Source organism: Pleurodeles waltl, chromosome 7, assembly GCF_031143425.1.
Source record: "Pleurodeles waltl isolate 20211129_DDA chromosome 7, aPleWal1.hap1.20221129, whole genome shotgun sequence".
Lineage (NCBI taxonomy): Eukaryota > Metazoa > Chordata > Amphibia > Caudata > Salamandridae > Pleurodeles > Pleurodeles waltl.
The window spans coordinates 911,173,928-911,195,176 of NC_090446.1; the positions used below are offsets into that span (position 1 = coordinate 911,173,928).

Sequence of the window (21,249 nt, forward strand, 5' to 3'; positions counted from 1 at the left end):
AGCGCCTTGGAATTGCTTGAGCAGAGGTCCACTAGGATCCTGCTTGAACCAGACCCTCTTCAACGCCTGCATGACCTCTCTAGCCAACATGTCTGCTATGATGACATAAATGTCCTCTTTTACGGTGACATATAACTTATTCTCTCCCTCACAAACGAAATGCCCAGTAAGAGGATCAAGTTCAATGCCTGCAAGACTGAAATCGCCCACTGGATGAAGACCAACTATCTGAAGCTGAACACCGACAAGACCGAAATAGAGATGTTCGGGAAGAGCATTTCACCAGGGGACTCCACCTGGTGGCCAAAAAAGCCAGGACTGACAACACCAAGAACCTCAGGATCGTCATCAACAGCAAACTCAACATGGCAACTTAAGTCAACACCGTCATCGCCTCCTACTTCAACACCCTGAAGATGCTGAAGAAGAATTTCAACTGGCTCCCAATCAGTACCTGGAAAACTGTCACACAACTCTGTCACAAGCAGGCTGGACTACGGGAACACCCACTATCCTGGGATCGATAAAAAACACGAAACTCACCAGAGGGCTGCAGACCATTCTGAACTCAGTTGCAAGAATCATTCTCAACCACCCATGCCACATTCACAACATACTATGCCTGAAGGAGCTCCATTCGCTACACATACACAAACAAGAATAATTCAAACTCCTCACCCACACTTTCAAGGTACTACATAACATCTGCTTTAACAAATCTTCGACAACTACACACCTCCAGGCTCCTGCTTGCACAAATCCCATACACAGGGAAAACCAGAGCTGGTGGTCGAGCCTTCCCCTATGTCGGTCTTAAAAGCATGGAATGACCTGACTCTATAGATGACAGCCTTTGCCTGACTTCTTGAATTCTGCAAAAAGCTGAAGTGCTGGATTTTCCAGAGGTCACGCTAGGCCCTAGGTGTGGCCAAACTCACACCCGTTCAGCACCAGAACACCCTACTAGGCGACAGCACATTCAACAAATCTGAGTAACAATTTCCACATGGGCACAAAAGAGACAGTTACTAATTAGGTCCATAGTTCCAATAAGTCTGACCTACCATTAACAGAAAAGGACAGGTTTCCCCCTTATTCAGAAGGGGTTACACAGAGAAAGTAAGGCTGAATTTCTGCATTCAAACTTCTTTTTCTACTCGAGGGTTTCACTCAGAAAGGAGCATTTATTAATGACTTGTGCCACCAAAGCCAAAAGCATTGGAATTTGAAGAGAATAAACAACTAGGATGGGTCTAGATTGTGACTAAATTCTGGGTGGGCATTTTGGTAACATTTAAATCATTTTGGGTGTGATATTTTGGATTTCTTCATTTAATTTATTTGTGATAATTTCAGATAATAAGCGTCAATTGTAATGTTACTGGATTGATTTTTACATATCTTTACATTTATTTACATGCCATTTATCTGGAAGGGTTTTGAAGGGCAAGGAGAGGAAGAAGTGAGTGATGTGGCAAACCTAACCTAATGTTCAGTCCCAAAATACCACCTCATGGCTCGACCTTGACCTGCCTTTGTGGCCCCATTTTATTTTTCAATCTTAACTTTACAAATTCCTGTAACAAAAAAACAATAATGTCTGCTGACCTTGTGCTGGCTGGGAGAAGTGTTCAAAGGAGGTCAGCCATATTAACCCATATGTCTGACCCACGAATAAAGTATTGCAGAGTAGACATTTTTAGATGAAATGTTCGCCCGTGAATTGTACATTTTCAGTCATGTATTGAGTGAACTTTAAAAAGAGATAAAGAGAAATTCAATGTTCAAAATATTAGATATGTTCAGTTTTCAAGGGGCTCCCTATCTTGATCTACTTGCAGCCAGTTCCGGTATTTCGGGTAACAGCACACCGTGTTTAATAGCATTTAATAGCTAAAACATGAGCTTTAAAAAGAAATATATAAATAAAAAAAAAAATAATAAAAAAAAAAAAAAAAAAACAGCAAGTACAATTTGTAAGGCTATAGAAAATTCTTAAGGTGTTACTCATGACGTCGGCCAATTGCCATCTGGGAAGGTTAACAAATAAAATATAACAATGAACATTAATTTTTGTCAAACGTTTTGACATTCCCAAAGTCTCTCACACGTTTTGGATTCTTGGTTTACAATAGATTTTTAAGTTCACAAAAGGGTTTTATTGTAAGAAAAAAGTAACAAAGATAATTGCTTTTGGACAGATCGTTCAAAATACTATTCTACCCAATTCAACTTGAAAATTTTGGCTTAAATATCAGTTTTGACTATTTTCGTTGGCGGACTAAGGGGGAAGGGTTTCCTAGAAGCGGGTGGTGAAGTGCACCACATTAAATAGCTGGAAGACCATTAATTACAGTGCATTCTTCCTACAAGATCCAGTGCCGGATAACTCACAACCTTCAAGTAAATCCTCTTGCCTCCTGATAATTGGAGAGACAGCTAGAGTAAGAAGGGCACGGTCATAACAACTTTACTACATTATATTTTCTCCACCAATGAAGAAGGCAATCCAGATAACCCCAAATGGCGGGGTAGATTTGAAATCTGTATTATTGCATTTGTATTGCTTCCTACCACTGCTGAGGTGCTGAAAACTATTTGCAGACTGGTATCAATCTACTCCGTGGAAGTGCTATGAATGGAATAGCTTGTGTTTCTCATAAGGACTATATAACTAGTGCTTCAATGTTGTATATACTTAACAGAATTGTGCTTAATCAATTTCGGTCACTGGACCTCTATGGGAATTTGAGGTGGAATGGGAAGTAGTGTTTGAGAGCAGTGATGCCTATGTGGAAAGTGTTTTGGGGTCACCCAGGTGTTGCATGAAGAAACCCAAGGCAGGTGTAATCTTGCACCAATTATAGCATATGCTACGAGGAGCCCGCGAAAGAAATGGGGAGGAGAAAACTCAGATATAGGCATGATACAGTTCCCATTCTATATGCTCTGACGAGTCAACAAAGGAGCAGCAAGGAGCAATCCCTAGTTGTGGCTAATAGATCAGCAGTCAACCTCTGCTCAGAGGAGCCAACTATGGTGTGGAAGTTAGTTATAAATCTCTACTACTAGTTCTTATACAACCAGACATAGTATAAGGTTTGCCAGTCTGTCCAGACGCTGCAGAGGAGCAACCCTTAAGAATGGAAATATTACAGCCAGCCATATTATTTTCTCAGGGAGACCATGCAGGAGTTGCAAAGGAGAAAAGCCATAAACATGAGCATTATAAAACCAGATCGTCGTATAGGGCATGGGGAGAGAATATACCATACGAATGGCATTATGGAAGAGGTTACTTACCATGTAAGCATCTGTTCATAGTTTGTAGCGCTGTGGATTCACATGCTCTGCATACTCCTGCCATCTAGTGTTGGGCTTGGACACTTGCAAGGTGTTTTTCTTCAAAGAAATCTTTTGAGTCACAAGGTATATAGTGCTTCAGAGGAGGCACATGTGAATCTACAGTACTACACTCTACAAACAGCTGCTTCCAGGCTAACATTTTCCATTTGTAGCATGTGCTAATGTAGGTACAGATGCTCTGTATAGACTAGAAGCAGTGGATGATGCGGATATCTGAAATAAGGTCCTTAAGAAAGTCTGGTGAGCCAGAGACTGTTGCTTGGCTAATATATCCACACACTAATGCTTATTGAAGGTGTGTGGGGTTGATCAAACCGCAGCTTTACACATATCCGGCAGGGGAATATTTCCCACGAAATGCATGGTTGTTGCATCCTTTGGCCTAGTGCACGTCCTGTGCATGACAGGAAGGATTATTTTAGCTTTATGATAACAGCTCTGAATACATTTGTGTGTCCATCTAGCAATACCAGCTGCTTTTAGCTATAGGAAGGCTCTTATAAGTCTATGAACAATTAGTATGCTTTGCAAAAGGGTTTGGTTCTGTCAATGTAATACATGTATGTATGTATGTATTTTAGTATTTATATAGCGCGTTCCGGCCGGAGCATCAAAGCGCTCGCAAGAGAAGACTGAAGTTAACACGGGAACAACCAGGTTTTAACAAGCCTCCAAAAAGCCATCAAGTTTTGTTCCTTCCTTATGCCCAGGGGGAGTGAATTCCAGCATCTGGCCACTTCTACCGTAAATGCCTTGTCACCCCATCTGGCTTTGCAGGTACGGGGGACCTGAATCAGAAAGGATCCCATAGATCTAAGTTGCCGTTTAGGTCTATACCAGCCTAGTCTGGAAGATAAATAAATCAGAACCACTTCCCTGTGTAGCCTTATAAGTCAGACGTAGGGTTTTAAACCTGATTCGGCTCGCCACCGGCAGCCAGTGCAGTTATTTCAGGCTGTCGCTAGCCGAGGCTGAGCGCTGAAGATCCATTACGAAACGAGCTGCAGTATTCTGAATTAGCTGCAGCTTCTTGAGAGATGACTTATCTAGATTAAGCATTAAGGCTTTGCAATAGTCCAATTTAGATATGACCAATGCTAACATAACAGATTCTCCACTCCTTCTGCAAATAGGGGAGAATTTTTTTCAACATTTTCAGCGTCCAAAAACTAGTTTTAATAACATGATTAACCTGCAGCTTGAAAGAAAGAGTACTGTCAAAAATAACACCCAGATTTTTAGTGGCAACAATAGGAGCAGGTACAGTACCGCAATCTGTCGGCCACCAGCAAGAATTCCACAGACCCTTAGCTGATCCAAAACATAAGATTTCCATTTTGTCGCTATTTAATTTGAGCCAATTTGAGCCCATCCACCTATTAACCTCTAGCATACAATTTTTAAAACGGTCTGCCACTTCCTCCCAATTCTTGGATACAGGAATGATCAATTGTGTGTCATCAGCATACGAGGTTGGCCAAAAACCAAAAGTCCTAATTAGTTTAGCTGAGGGCGCAACATACAGATTGAATAGCGTAGGGCTAAGAGAAGAGCCCTGGGGGACACCACAGGGTAAATGGTAAGCTGAGGAAGTAAAGTCCCCACAGTTCACTCTAATTGACCTATCTTTAAGAAAAGATTTGAAAGTATTTAACGCTATGTCCCGAATCCCTGCCTGAGAGAGGCAGGATATCATAATCTGAGGTGAGATGGTATCAAAAGCCGCAGATAGATCTAACAGAACTAGTATGGCTCCATGTCCCTCATCCACCAATCTACAGATTGTGTCAGAGGTGGTGATGAGTGCTGATTCGGTACTGTGTGCCTGTCTAAAGCCATGTTGAGAGGGATCCAACTCCCCTGAGGTAATTAAAGAAATCAGCTAATGCCTTGTTAATGCGTCCTAAGAGCACATTAAACATCTATGAGGTGTAGGGCTCTTTCTGCTTTCAAGTCTCATTGATTGAAGATGACTGAAAGCTCTATGATTTGGTTGAGATAAAAAGGGACCACCCTTGGGAGGAACTATGGGTTAATTCTGAGTACTAATATATCTTTAACAAATTGAATGGAGGTCTGTAACTCACCAATATGCCTAAAAGACATTATGTCCACAAGAACAGCTACTTTCCAGGAAAGGTACTGAAAAGGTCAAGAGACTAAGGGCTCACAGAAAGGTCCCATGACTCTGGTGAGGACTACGTTAAGATTCCATGATGAAGCAGGGGGAAGCCTGGAAGGGATGACCCTTTTAAGGTCATCCATGAATGCTTTTACAATGGGTATGAGAAACTGAGAAATGTTCCCTATTTTGTGTGAATACAGATGAGGCTGTTAAAAGTATCCATAGTGAAATGTAGGCCAGTCCTGCAGATAAAGCAAGCAGCATATTAAATCCTTGTCGGAAGATGGCTCTCTATATAGTATACCAAAATGAGGTATACTATGCAGAGTCCAGTATACCTTATTTTATTAGCGAACAGGGGCTTGCTTTAACAATCCCAAGGTGCAACCGATTGATGCTGAACAACCACTACAAAAACAAAGAGGGAGAAGGAGGTTGTGGGGCTGGGTTTGTCCTCCTTATAGCATATATAACATTACAACAGAGGCCCAGCTAAAAGAATTACCACAGGATGAATAAGAAAAAGGATTTTTCTGTTGGCAAAACCCTCACCTACCAGGGTTACCCATTGGTGGCATACTTCATCATTGGGTTTCTTCCGTTCTGCTACGGAGCGGGGCATGCTACTACCTACGGGATACGTGGGAGCACTGATGTAGTCTAATCAATGTGAATCACAGGAGGGATAGGAGTGGTGAGGTCTTGGGTGAGTTAAAATACCTGTCTCCTAGTAATTTCAATGATTTAATAGATCTCTTGGAGGTGGTATGATTAAAAAGGAGGCTGCGGAAGTGGGGGATGTAATGTACAGGACTTCCTATTCTACATGTTTCGGAGCCTTACCCTTAGGCTTCTCTTCAGGACCAAGGTGGACTCAATGGTGCCACTTCCAGTTTGACTACCTCTAATGAAAGCATAAATAATACATGCTCAGTGATACTGTGCAATTCACCTAACTAATGTGGTGTCATAAGATGATACCTATCGTTTATGGTGTCCGTCATTGATACTCGGTCATATTTGGACTCACACATCATAGCTCCTCCGGAAGGGGTGTGTACTTGTAGTCACACTTTCGTCAAAGCGACACTCCCGCTCTGTACATAATGCTCACCTGCCCAGGGTCTGAATCAGAGCACGTACTACAAACACAGTGAACCATTCTATTCATTTCAAAGAGTCAGGAGCCAACCCAGGATTGGCTGAACAGAAACCAAAGAAATGTTCAGGCACCACATTTGTGTTAATCAGTCCACCCACGAGCTACAATGGTAGAGTTCATTGGTGTGAGACACCGAAGCAAGAGGGTGTCAGTCAGTGATTTTGTGGAGGTAATGCATTTAGCTTACTGAACAACATGTGGAGACAGATTAAGGTGTGTGGGTGTGAAACAGTACAGGGAGTCAAGCACAACATCTATGCCCTTCCAGGCAAAAACAAGGATGACACTACAAGAAGATATCATTAACCTATCCTCTCACTACCTAGATGCCCAAGGATGAACACCTTGGGAGGAGTGGATATATAAAGCAATGCAGTTCCTGGAGAGGGGCGGTTGGATTGGCAGAAGGACATGCCAGCCAGTCTGAAAGGAGGAGTGAAACAAGAATTTTTTTTTTTTAATTGAATCACTAAAAAAGGAAGAACAAAAGGGTGAGGAGAGGCAGAAGATGCCTACACAAAATGAAACTTCACATGATAAACCAATAACAATGTAATATTTTGCCATATAAAACTGATGCAATTCATAAAAAAACATTTCTTACGGCATGGTTCACAAATCAAACTATTTCAAGATGACTGAGGAAAGGTCTGCTAAAAGAAGGGTTACTTTCAGTGCTGCAAATAAGCGTACCGTTTATATGCATCAGCTTCTGGATGTAGCATGATGCAGAGCACAGTAACACAGGGAAAAGCAAAGGCAGCCCAGGTGGCTAACTTGCGAACACCAAATTACTTTCACAAATTTATAAAGAAAAATAACCACTGGAAGTGAGAAGGAAACCTGTCTTAGTCAGGGATGAAAGACTTATAACAGTGCCAAACCATACACAGCCAATCAATTGTCTATGCGCCATTGTATAAAGTGCCTGCAACTACAAGATTCCTGAAAAATGAGTTTAATCACAGGATTTTGTAAATACAGCCATTTTGTAATGTTTACATTAAAAAAGTAACCAACTCACAGTCTTCAGTATTTTTCACACCTATGGCCTGGCCTTAAATACAGGAGGCTAGCAACAAGCTAGCAAAAGTCAATGCAGTGTATCTAGCAGGTATTAAACTTTCAGAACCACTGTCAAAGATGGTGGCAGTATTAGCCTCTCCCAGGCCAAGTGACAGAAACATCCTATACTGCTGGTAGAGATGGCCTGCATGATTTCATGCTGCGACCAACAAGTCTAACGTCTGCTTCCAGCAGACCACTTGTGGTATGTTCCATGAAGTAAACGCACACAAATCCATTCCTCATGTTATTGGGCTAGGCACTGGCGCTCTTGCCAGCATTGGCGCCCATGCGCTGGGGGTCTTGGGAGGGGTAGTGAATAGGACCAGGTGCTCTCATGAAGGGAGGAGGTGGTCCCATGCGGTGGAACATATGCGGTCCAAAACCTGCAAGAGACAAGGTGACAATCATGAAATTCCACATACAAGCCTACCTTATAGTAACATTTACTTTGCCAATAACAGGATACATCATTTGCACAGCTACATCCCTAAGCTTCCCAACCCAGTCACACAACTTGTCCACCATCCATAATGTCAGCACCCAAATGGCTTAACAAATGAAGAAAGCTATGCACTGTCTGCTGCCTACATTCTCTTCCCTTGCCATGTGGGCAAGACGATTCTGACTGCTTGTTTCAAGACAATTATATTCTTTTGTCTTCTGTTTGCTCTCTCCATCACCACCCATTAGTGAAGACCTTGCAAACTGTCCAATCATGATGTGATTGTTTTGTAAGATGCCAAGATTTGAGGGTTCAAGCAGGTACTTTGTAATACGATGACAAAGTGTAGGACAGTCAACTAGTAATAGAGGTACCTGTAGATTTGTGTGTGTTTCTGTACTATAGACGTACTCAATAAATTGGTTTGAAACAATTTATTATACCCTTCTCTTCCAAACTAAGCACAACCAGCAATAAGTCATCACTAGAAGACGATACATTTGATATCCATTTGCTACATACTTCTGTTCAAAGATCCAAACCATTATTCAAATGCTTGCCTAACTTCTCAACTACAACCTCCATTCCCACTTTCACTGTATCCAATTGTATCTTGAACTTTCAAAAGCACAGATCACCTGTATCTATTGCACCACTAATTTTTCTTGTTCCTCTTCAGACACCTATCTCTGCAAATCATCAAAACCAGATTTCTTCTGCCACTAAAGCTTCTTCAATTAGTCCTTTCAAAACAGAGGCAGTGCTGTACAAATTCAAAAATTTCTGAGCTATTGTACGTGCCCCATCCAACATTTTTCCTCTCTGAATTTGGCTGCTAAGTCCTACTAAAAGAATCTCCCAGTATCTCACCACCACTCATTTCTGCATTCAACATCAAACAAAGTTTTAAATTTCGCTCTCAGTCCACAGTATAATTTTTAATTGTAATAGCCCAGATGATCTTGCAGGTCATTCCTACATGTTACGCTGCTTAACAACTCCCCCATTTAACATTACCACTTACGGTACTCCTACAATTGAACCCATGCTTAAAATTCACAGCATGCAATAGACACGGTCTAAGGAATAAGCAGACTGCAATATCCAACTTAAGTAGATCGACTGGGAAAACACCATAACCGTGCAATCCAGGAAGGCCAATGCAGTATACCCCCATAAAATTGCTAATGTAAGCATATACAAATGCTAATATATATTTTGCACTTTCCTATCACTCGAAGTGGGGTACAGATGGTTGGAAGTTGTTAAGCATGTGATTCTACAGTAAGTCTGTACTGAAAAAAAAGTTGGATGTAACTAACTTCTCATATGCAGCACAGCAATAAACATTTATAAAGTCACATGCTCTGCAAATTTGTATCTGTGTCCAATCACTGGACTGTATGATTATACACAGAATGTTAAATTACGGCAGTGCTGTGCCTTCCACTCAGTGTCTGCAACTTTGTATGATTAAACCCGATGTAGGAAATAGACCAACCAGGAGGAGGAGGGCCGATGCCCGGAGGTGGAGGCAAGGCAATGTTGACAACGGCAGGGGCACTGGGAGGGAGGTTGAAAAAGTTGGAGGGAGCTTCTTCTTCTTGCACTGCTGCTGGAGGAGGAGGAGGGAGAACTGTGGGAGAGAAGAATGCACTACATCAGAAATGTATAGGCAACATAAACATCAGACACCTATCCGCAGCACTAATAGAGAGGCAGAATGAGTCCCCCCCCACCTTCTTGTTATGCCCCACCCACCCCAAGATACTAAACAGTGCAATCCATCCCTCTCCGCTCAGGCAAAGCAAAGGATGGGAGCTCATGATCAATTTTGAAGAGAGACACGAAGGTTCTAAACTGAATCTAATCCCAAATTAGAATGTTCCCACTGACTTAACGGTGGAAGACTGTGCAGCTGATGCAAACACCATTTTGCAACGATTGTATAGACAAAGGCTTGCATAGTCCTGTAAAGTTCAATACTAAAATCCAACAGAACTCGCCAGTGTCCCAACTGGCTGCTTATCTGATCTTCAAATACGAGCCTACAAGCAAAGAGACATTAAAATAGAGTTTTCATGGGATGCTGTTGAAGCAACATCCCCAAAAAACTCAGTTGGTGTTGGACACCACAGAGTAATTGCCTATGATGCAGCAAAGCAGATTATGCTACACATTATGCTACACTGCAGCGTGATCCCATACACACACAACAGTCCCTGGTGCAACCTCGGCAACTTATATTCGTTACTACTCTAAAAGGTATCTGTTATTTTGGCAAATGTACCCTATCCAGTGCCAACAGATTTTGGTTCACTTCCGATATTTTTCAATATACAATTTGCACATTTCCTTTCAATAAGGGAGAAAACCCATTAGCGTGCACAAGTCGAGAGAGTGTCTCAGTTATAGAGATTAGAAACTTCTGTACAAATCCAGTACATTCAAATCATGAGCCACTTACCATATAGTGCAAAAACATTAAGACTAGAGGCCAAGTACAGCTTAAATTGAATAAGAAATAATTCAGATGCGTGGTAATGCAGAACACGTTATCAGTTAGCATAATCAGGACAGATTTTCAAGAAACTACAGCTACAATTAGTGAATTGCATGCTATATGGATAGCATTAACCATCTACACCACCCCCTTCTAATCAGACCTTCACAGATTTACCTGTGATCAGACCTCTAACGCAGCAACGTTTCTTACAGTTGACAATTCCCTCCTCCTTGGGGGGTAAAAACTAACCAGAGTTTCATAACTCATTAACCCAGTAGACAGTCTGTTTCTGGGCAATTAAGACTCTAGTATATAAAAGCATATAACAACGAGTGGAACAGTAAAATAGAACAAAGCGCCTTACTTATGATCCAGGTGGGCACGCCATACTGGTAAACTTGGACTATAGTTCTATATGCATATTTTGCGCCAGATATAAAAATGCACTGAATGATGCATATAAACCATGATGTATTAGAAATCTGCACAGTAAGGTATGTAAAAGCAGTGAGAAAATTAAAACATACAGTACTATCCCTAACATTGCACTGCAGTAGATAATTCCTAGTAAACTGACAAAACAATATACAACTACAGACTTTATAACATTGCCTGCTTGCAATGCACCTTATTTTTATTTCCCAGTGTCAAAATATATTTGGCACACAGATATCCAGCATATCACAATGAAAATGAAAAGCGCTTAGGTGAGAGTCGAGTTACGTGCCAAGCATAGGTCCAAAAGTGGTTTCCTTTCAAACTATGGATTTCACTTGGATTACTACATCACTAATAATCTCAAACGGGTGTCTCAGGATGGAGTAAATATATAGCCACAGCATAAGTCACAATTTAATTACTTGTTGAGTAGCAAAATTCAAATGCACCAGCAACTATGTTCATATCGTAACCTATGTTCCCTCCAAGGTGAGCGCCTGGGCGGCCACGCACACAGCAATCAGTCTCCGTGCAGGGGGCACACTGGAGCGCACATTTCAAAGGAGCGACCTTTAAGGTCTAAGTGGAAAAATCTTGCAGGTGAGAAATGAAAACAAAGGAGGCTAATTAAACCTGAAAAGCAAGTATTTGCATCTGCCGATGGGGTGATCTCAATCATATTTGGAAGCATTTAACTTTTATTGCAGTTCAGAACTCAAAGACAAACGCTGCCAAATACGATGGAGATCACCCCATTCACTGATGCAAATGATTGCTTTAAAATATTTTCAGGACTCTTGCAGGGGCGCTCCTCATTTAATTTTTTGCTTGCCCACCTATACAAAACTTTGGAGTTTAATGACATATCCCATGTTAAAAAACAAACCAGAAATCTATGTGCAAACTAAATCTCACTGTAGCGTGCAGCTGCCTTTTCCAAAAATGTCATTCTTTGTGTTCTAATCTGTTAGCGAAAAGAAGTTCAAGTATGACATTTTGGAAAAGGTGGCTGCAAGATTCCACACTGTATGCACAAAGAGGCCCGCCAAAATTTGCTGATTCCTTTCAACTTCACTGCACACTACAGTGAGATTTCCCTTTCCACAGTTTTTTTTTTTTTCTTAAACATGGGATCCCAAACTTTTGTACAAGAGGGCGAGCTAACAAATTAAAGGGGAGAGCCCGTGCAAGAGCCGGGGCTTGAAAATATTTAACAGGGAACTCTACACCAATTCTTTAACATGTGGAAGCCTTGACATTAATACATTAGCTCATAGCACCGCATTGAGAAGTACTTTATTTAAACATGAACCATGAGTAAACTAGGAGGCAAAGCAATTTCCATGTGAACCCTGTATATGTGACCCAGGTTATTATAGAACGATATTATAGTCTACTAAATCAAACATAGGTTTTTGTACAACTGATATTTTGAACACATACTTGAAAGTGCTTTTTACGCAATAATGAAGAAACATTAGTTTTGCTAAAATAAAATATTTGCCTAAGATAACACAATTTAAGTGGGGAAGCCACGATTTAGAGAGGTTTCTTGGTGTCTCTTTGTACAAATCAGGAAGTAAATGGGTATCTATTTGACTTTCCTTATGTTAAAGCTTTCTCTTTACCTCTTTGTGCACTTTTCCGCAGTTTTCATATAGCATGAACACTACCCAAAGGCATAGGAGCAATTTACATGTGCACCAGTTACATTACACAAGGTCACCATTTATTGATTAGAGGCATGGGGAGAGTAAGTGATTTGCCCAGAATCATAAAAGGTTAAGTTTACTCTGAGACTCCAATCCGATTTCGCTGCTCCAAAGTCAACAACACTGGTTATAACACAGCATCCAGGGTACATGAGGGGAAGCAGGCAGAAGCAATGTGAAAGCTTGCCTCGTTATGGGCATGAGGTTCCAAAAGCACCTTGAGCTAAGACAGAACCTTCAGGCTCGAGCTTTCAGTGGCTCGCCCACCTAGAATGTTTTGTAAACATTTCATTATACCACTAGAAGCTACTATTCTTAGTTTAACCACCCAATAATACATATATATAAATATATATAAAAAACTGAGAACAGGTAAACATTTGATTGTCAAGAGAAAGGAAAGAAAATGTATATAAATGTGTATATATACACCGACAGAGTATTTTCTTTCCCTTATCATGACGGTCGTTTACCTGTATTCAAATTGAAATATTGCTATTTATCTTGATGTTATTCTCCTTTTTGTCAGTATTGAATATTTGTGTTTGCTTTTTGTCAGTCTCTTTGTAAAGCGCTCTGATGCCTGTTGGGCCTTCTGTATGTTAGAAAGAACTACAAAAACAAAAACATGCACTTTTTCAGATCATTCACATTTTTTATACTAGTGGAGCATTGAATTCTACATTACTACATCAGCTGAAAGCTTTACTTAGCTGATCCGTTAGAAAGGTTCTGAATTTAAGATTGAGTTTTCAGTGATCTAATAGCATATTGTCATATGTGTTTAACAGTACCCCATCCTCTTCATTGACATGTTTTTGTCTAAAAACTTAAAGAGGGAGAGAATGTATAAGTACTTGTATGACATTGCAGCACAGTTGGGTATTTCATATTATGACACTCCGAACATCTCCACTGCGGATCAGAGTCTGATTTAGTTTTGGAGAGTTATGCTGTCAGTATCATGCAGGTGTAAGTTCTTCTACACTGTGACTTTTGGTGACTGGGTGAGACTGGAGTGCTATACCACATTCCTCATTTGATAAGGATGCCTGTTGCCCCGCAAATGATGGGTGTTGTAGATAGCCAATAACAGCAAGTGCTATTGGATTAAAGTATGACTGATTTTGTCTAAGCATCATAGTGAGTAAAATAAATATTAAGTTGGAAAGTGAAGACAAGTGAGTGCCTTATCACAATTTTGTGCTAATTCAGATGCAAATTTTAGAACCCATAATTACAATTTTCGTGGATTGTGGTGAGTAGGCAGTGTACAATTTGCACTCAGGAGTTGCAGTCCTCAGAATAAGGAATGAGTGCAAATAGCACAATTTTACAGAGACTGAGGTGTGCAAGGTATTATTTTGCACTCTAAGCCCCAAATTGTGCAACATTTTCCTTGGCATAAACTAAGGGTGCAAACCCATATTTCACAGAGTTTGCACCAAAGCTGTAAACCCAGTTCAGGAACAAATGAACATTTGCACATGAAACCGCATTAGCTGCACTCAGGTAATTAGGGCTTGAGTGAGCCACTGACTAAAAACCCCATAGGTATATGTGAACCCATTGTGGGGTTAATAATAAGACACAAATCAATGGGATTTATATTTCGGCAGACGGGATATCTTTCACCTTTGTGACACAGTAACACGTCCGCCAAGATCTAAATCGTGCACTATGTTTTCAAAATTTTCTTGGGGCTAATCTTTTGTTAAGAAAGGTAAGCTCACTGGCTTTGTTTCCCTGAAACCCAGCATTTGGCATTGTCCATGCAGGCAACAAGCAGTGGCAGTGGGATAAGCAGTCTGTGCAATGGGAGAAGTGGTCGAGGTACCCTAAAAATGTGGGCATCTGCGCACACACATATTTATATGTACACATACATATATATATATATACACTACATACACTTTTTTAAATTTTTTTTACACAAAATAAAGATGGCATCTAAGGTTGAGTTGACACCCTGAAGATGTTGCCCACAGTACTTGGACCGTGAGAAGTTGAGTCTGTGCTCTGGGGGTGTCGCAGAAAGAAGCCTGGGTAGGGGACGTGCTGCAGTGAATTAGGAAAGGACCATGTTAAATTTAACAAAACTCCTCTCTGGATCTTCTGTTGGACTGCAAAGATTGGATTATTGCATGAGCTGCATGACACTCTCTCTGAAGACATTATACTGTTCTTTCACCCGATTACCCAAGAGGTAGCAGGCTTGCTTGCATAATGACTAATGGTAAGTTCCATTTGCGCATACATCTCCGAATAATGTGCACAAAGCCACTGCACTGCCACTCACCAAACAAAGTAATTAGAGGGAACATTGATCGTAACCCACAGTAGAAGAATCAACCGGTGCTTCCTTGAAATCCCACATAATGAGACGAAAAGAAAATGTTTAGCTTTGTAAGCCAATGCATTACTGCAGGGACAGAGACCTAAAGCCTGGTTACAGTTTTTCCATTCCACAACGGACTCCCCAAGAGGAAGAGCTTCAAGCCTAAATCAGATACACAGAGACAGCATCTGTGGCAGATACATAAACTTAACATATGATCCACGTTTGATTTATAATTTACTGTCGCAGTAACTCTTGGTTATAAGTATGCGAAAGGGCAAAATCTAAACTGAAGTGCCGACTTAGTCATAGAATCTTGTACTTGTCAATTTGCTGTCACTATTATAGGCAGCATTGGGAGAATGCCTCAGACAGAGGAAGCCCATTCATGAATGCTACTGGGAGAGTGTGAGCGTTTCTAAGTACTGAGGCAAGTGAGATCCGTTCTGGAAGCCCCTGGTTTGACATGCCACAAAATGGAGGAAGAGAACAGCTTTCATAGGCAGTGGAAGTATACTGCCTGCATCCTGTGACCGGAGGGTGGAGATACAGACACTAACGTGAGGAGGATGGAGAAAGAGCTAACTTTTTTATAAGTTCCAGGCAGACTTTGTTAGCAAGGGATTGCTGAGTAGTTCTTCGTGAACACTACCGTTTGGTTTACGGCAGGGGTGAGGAGATGTTGTTCAAGGTGAGGACATTTCTAGGTAAGGCCTGCCCTATTGTCTGTCCCTGATTACTACTTCAGAAAGGAGGATTACAGGTGAGAGAACTCTCACTTCATCGTGCCCATGCTTTAGGAGCTCTTTCTTAGAGCCGCCCCAGTTGCTTTACTTTTTCACAAACACACTATACAAAAAGGCTTTCTGGAGAGCAGCCTTGACACATCTGAAAGCGAAAGAATCCAAAATGATGCAAAAACACAAGATCCACATCCACACCCCCTAACTCGAAACTGTGTATCAAAGTGTGACTCAAACTAGCCCACTTTGTTCCAGTCAGAAGTTCTTCATGAGCAAGCGAGTGCTCTGCAGAGTACTTCAAGGATTGTGCGATCAGGGCTGGTGTCTGCCTGACAGCCAATCTCCCTGAGGGGAGCGGACATTACCTGAAATCTGCACATTCTGCTGAGGGTTTGCCTACTGCCTGGAAGTCTTCCTGCTGAAATGCAAGGAGTCTGCCTGGCCCTTCAGGAGAGACTGTCCAGGAGGAGAAGCACAGCCCATTCCTAGCACAAGGAACACCCAGAGAATGTGGACTACTTAAGAGTAAAGGTAGAAATTACCTGTACTGTGGACGTGTCCCCCTATACTATTCCTGCTGGAAACAGCACCCAGAAGTGAAAAAAAAGTAAACAAACATAGGGAATGGCTGTGTAAACCGTATGAGGAAGATACACACTTGGTTTATAGAGCACAGCTGAGAGTTTACAATCACTTGCCAATGCCAAGACATCCAATTTGTGTAATGCTGTAACATCTGCCATCTGTCCTAAAATGTTATTTCACGTGGTTTTAAAATCCTCCAATACTGAATGCACAAATAAATCTATCTCAAAACACAGTTTGTGATAAGTTAGCTTCACCCTTCACTAGGAAAAGTAAGGGATATCCATGATAGAAGGACAGCAGATCTTTGAAAGAAAAAAAAAAAAGAAAAGAAGATTATGAACATGCTGTCCTTAATTTCCACAGCATTTATTAATCTTTTAGTATGATCACTATCTACGTTATCTGAGATAGATGTAGACAGCTAGTTAGTTTCTCAAACATCTTGATCCCCTGATTATATCTGCCTAAATAAGATAGTTAAGGCTAATTCAACTGCTATTATTCCTGCAATCCCCACTATTCTGAAATCTTTAATAAAATGCAAAATTGCCACTTTTGAAAAAAACTCAATAATGACCTGGTAAAGTTAGCTAATTACAGACTCTGGTCTCTACTTGCGGACAGTCTCCAAGATTGGAGAAAAATTACTTACCCCTTGTAAGGAAATGCCTCCTTGGCATGGTTACCCCCTGACTTTTTGCCTTTGCTGATGCTATGTTTTGAATTGAAAGTGTGCTGAGGCCTGCTAACCAGGCCCCAGCACCAGTGTTCTTTCCCTAACCTGTACTTTTGATTCCACAATTGGCACACTCTGGCATCCAGGTAAGTCCCTTGTAACTGGTACCCCTGGTACCAAGGGCCCTGATGCCAGGGAAGGTCTCTAAGGGCTGCAGCATATCTTATGCCACCCTGGGGACCCCTCACTCAGCACAGACACACTGCTTACCAGCTTGTGTGTGCTGGTGAGAACAAAACAAGTAAGTCGACATGGCACTCCCCTCAGGGTGCCATGCCAACCTCACACTGCCTATGCAGTATAGATAAGTCACCCCTCTAGTAGGCCTTACAGCCCTAAGGCAGGGTGCACTATACCATAGGTGAGGGCACCAGTACATGAGTACTGTGCCCCTACAGTGTCTAAGCCAAACCTTAGACATTGTAAGTGCAGGGTAGCCATAAGAGTATATGGTCTGGGAGTCTGTCAAACACGGACTCCACAGCACCATAATGGCTACACTGAAAACTGGGAAGTTTGGTATCAAACTTCTCAGCACAATAAATGCACACTGATGCCAGTGTACATTTTATTGTGAAATACACCCCAGAGGGCACCTTAGAGGTGCCCCCTGAAACCTTAACCGACTATCTGTGTAGGCTGACTAGTTCCAGCAGCCTGCCACAACCGAGACATGTTGCTGGCCCCATGGGGAGAGTGCCTTTGTCACTCTGAGGCCCGTAACAAAGCCTGCACTGGGTGGAGATGCTAACACCTCCCCCAGGCAGGAGCTGTCACACCTGGCGGTGAGCCTCAAAGGCTCACCCCTTTGTGCCAGCACCGCAGGACACTCCAGCTAGTGGAGTTGCCCGCCCCCTTCGGCCACAGCCCCCACTTTCGGTGGCAAGGCCGGAGAAAATAATGAGAACAACAAGGAGGAGTCACTGGCCAGTCAGGACAGCCCCTAAGGTGTCTTGAGCTGAAGTGACTCTAACTTTTAGAAATCCTCCATCTTGCAGATGGAGGATTCCCCAATAGGATTAGGGATGTGACCCCCTCCCCTTGGGAGGAGGCACAAAGAGGGTGTACCCACCCTCAGGGCTAGTAGCCATTGGCTACTAACCCCCCCCAGACCTAAACACGCCCTTAAATTTAGTATTTAAGGGCTCCCCTGAACCTAAGAATTGAGATTCCTGAAACTACAAGAAGAAGAAGACTGCTGAGCTGAAAAACCCCTGCAGAGGAAGAACAGAAGACACCAACTGCTTTGGCCCCAGTCCTACCGGCCTGTCTCCTGCCTTCCAAAGAACCCTGCTCCAGCGACACTTTCCAAGGGACCAGCGACCTCTGAAACCTCTGAGGACTGCCCGACTTCAAGAAAGACAAGAAACTCCCGAGGACAGCGGCACTGCTCCAAAAGAACTGCAACTTTGTTTCAAGGAGCAGACTTAAAGACCCCTGCAACTCCCCGCAAGAAGCGTGAGACTTGCAACACTGCACCCGGCGACCCCGACTCGACTGGTGGAGAACCAACACCTCAGGGAGGACCCTCTGGCGACTCAGAGACCGTGAGTAACCAAAGTTGTCCCCCCTGATCCCCCACAGCGACACCTGCAGAGGGAATCCCGAGGCTCCCCCTGACCACGACTGCCTGAACTCCATTTCCCGACGGCTGGAAAAGACCCTGCACCCGCAGCCCCCAGCACCTAAAGGAACGGAACTCCTGTGCAGGAGTGACCCCCAGGAGGCCCTCTCCCTTGCCCAGGTGGTGGCTACCCCGAGGAGCCCCCCCTTGCCTGCCTGCAACGCTGAAGAGATCCCTTGATCTCTCATTGATTTGCATTGAAAACCCGACGCTTGTTTCTACACTGCACCCGGCCGCCCCAGTGCCGCTGAGGGTGCACTTTTTGTGTGAACTTGTGTCCCCCCCGGTGCCCTACAAAACCCCCCTGGTCTGCCCTCCGAAGACGCGGGTACTTACCTGCTGGCAGACTGGAACCGGGGCACCCCCTTCTCTCCATTGAAGCCTATCCGTTTTGGGCACCGCTTTGAACTCTGCACCTGACCGGCCCTGAGCTACTGGTGTGGTAACTTTGGGGTTGCTCTGAACCCCCAACGGTGGGCTACCTTGGACCCAAACCCGAGACTTGCAAGTGATTTACTTACCTGACAAAACTAACAAAACTTACCTCCCCCAGGAACTGTGAAAATTGCACTGTGTCCACTTTTAAAACAGCTTATTGTGTTTTATGTAAAAAGTATACATGCTAATGTAATGATTTAAAGTTCCTGAAGTACTTACCTGCAATACCTTTCAAATGAGATATTACATATAGAATTTGAACCTGTGGTTCTTAAAATAAACTAAGAAAAGATATTTTTCTATAACAAAACCTATTGGCTGGATTTGTCTCTGAGTGTGTGTTCCTCATTTATTGCCTGTGTGTATGTACAACAAATGCTTAACACTACTCCTTTGATAAGCCTACTGCTCGACCACACTACCACAAAATAGAGCATTAGTATTATCTCTTTTTGCCACTATCTTACCTCTAAGGGGAACCCTTGGACTCTGTGCATACTATTCCTTACTTTGAAATAGTGCATACAGAGCCAACTTCCTACACCCCTTAATTGGCGGGATATCTGGAAGAATATAATTTCCTTGCTGATAGTCCAATGGAATTTAGAGCAGCACTGGGAACAGAAGCTGCTTTAATATCAGTGGTGCATTTTTTCTAAAGGAAATACAGATTGCAGTATCATGACCAGACTCATGCTATTTGATCGATCAGCCGCCTTTAAAGTACTGGATCACTTGATACGGCTAAGTGGTTAGAGGTAATGAGGTAAGAACAGCTAGAAAAAGCTTTGGCTCCTTTCTACAAAATAGAAAATGCTCTTTGACGTTACTTTCTTCTTGTTGTGACGTTGTTACATCTTCATGTGGTGTACCTTGAGGTTCTTCTGCATCGAGAATTATCGTTAAAATCCACATTTGACTGCTAGACAACATTACCAGAGATTTTTACTATAGACTAATTTCTTATGGGGATGACGTCCATTTTATTCGAAGATTTGACAAGGGATTCTGGACCTAACAGGATACCTTTCAGCAATCTTGAGTTGAATGAATTTCAATTTCTTGAGACTTACTGGGTCCAAGACCCAGGTTCTAGTACAAGACATAGGAAACCCATGGTCTTCTCATGGGTCTACTAACTTGAGTCCTCCCCAATGCCTGCTGAGAAAGTAAAGACCCTACAATTTCTGCTGGATAAGTCCTTGGTTCTAGCAAACAATTTCTGCAGTTTCCATATGTATCCTCTAACTTAGAATTTTAAAGTAAATTCTTTCTTTCACCCCTTGTCATCTCAGAGCCTTAGTGAATAATTCAAAACTAGATTGCACAGATGCCTGCTGTATGGACGTTTTGGCTTGGATTTTGCACAGGCTGCAGATGATACACAATCTTGCAGCAAGATTTGTTTTTAAACTTCACAAACATGATCAGGTCTCGGAGGCCCAGAGAATCCTACACTGGCTCCCAGCTGAAAATGGAATATAATATAACGCTATTCCTTTATAAAACATATCATAGGCAGGTGTCCTTGTTTTCCATAGGTTGCTTGTTCTTTTCAGTCCAGCAAGGTAACTACATTGACAGTTTAATGCTTGCTATGGCAAGATCAGGCAGGCAGCCTTCCAATTTGATGCTACTCCTATATGGAACCACTCTCTCTTCAACTACAACATTTTTCAATCATTAAGGAACCCTCTGAAGTTGTTTTTATTCTGTAAGGGATGCATAAGTTATTGATCTGTCCTCAGGTAGTTCTAGCATCGTGAATAATGTAAGCATCCATATGCATTTCATAGATAATCTCATCATTCATTCATTCATTATGGAGCTGCTTCTCACTTGTGACCTGACCATGAAACAGACCACTCACCTCCTGGCAACCCTGGGACAGGTTCCAGCCTTATCCCAGACTCTGTAATACCATCTCGTTCTTTCTCCTTTCCTCTGGCAGCCTGTGACCTAA

At 42.3% G+C, this 21,249-nt stretch overlaps 1 protein-coding gene across 1 annotated transcript in view; it reads right to left on the reverse strand.

Annotated features, from left to right (window-relative positions):
• Positions 1–7,595: 7,595 nt before the first annotated feature.
• The window catches only part of RBM22 (RNA binding motif protein 22), a 62,545-nt gene continuing 48,891 nt past the window's right edge, over positions 7,596–21,249 (reverse strand). The window contains exons 9-11 of the mRNA XM_069199560.1: positions 21,157–21,245; positions 9,665–9,799; positions 7,596–8,104 (exon numbers count right to left, since the gene is read on the reverse strand). Coding sequence (XP_069055661.1) covers positions 7,974–8,104; positions 9,665–9,799; positions 21,157–21,245 — 355 coding nt within the window. The 3' untranslated portion in view covers positions 7,596–7,973. The remainder of the gene's footprint in view (positions 8,105–9,664; positions 9,800–21,156; positions 21,246–21,249) is intronic.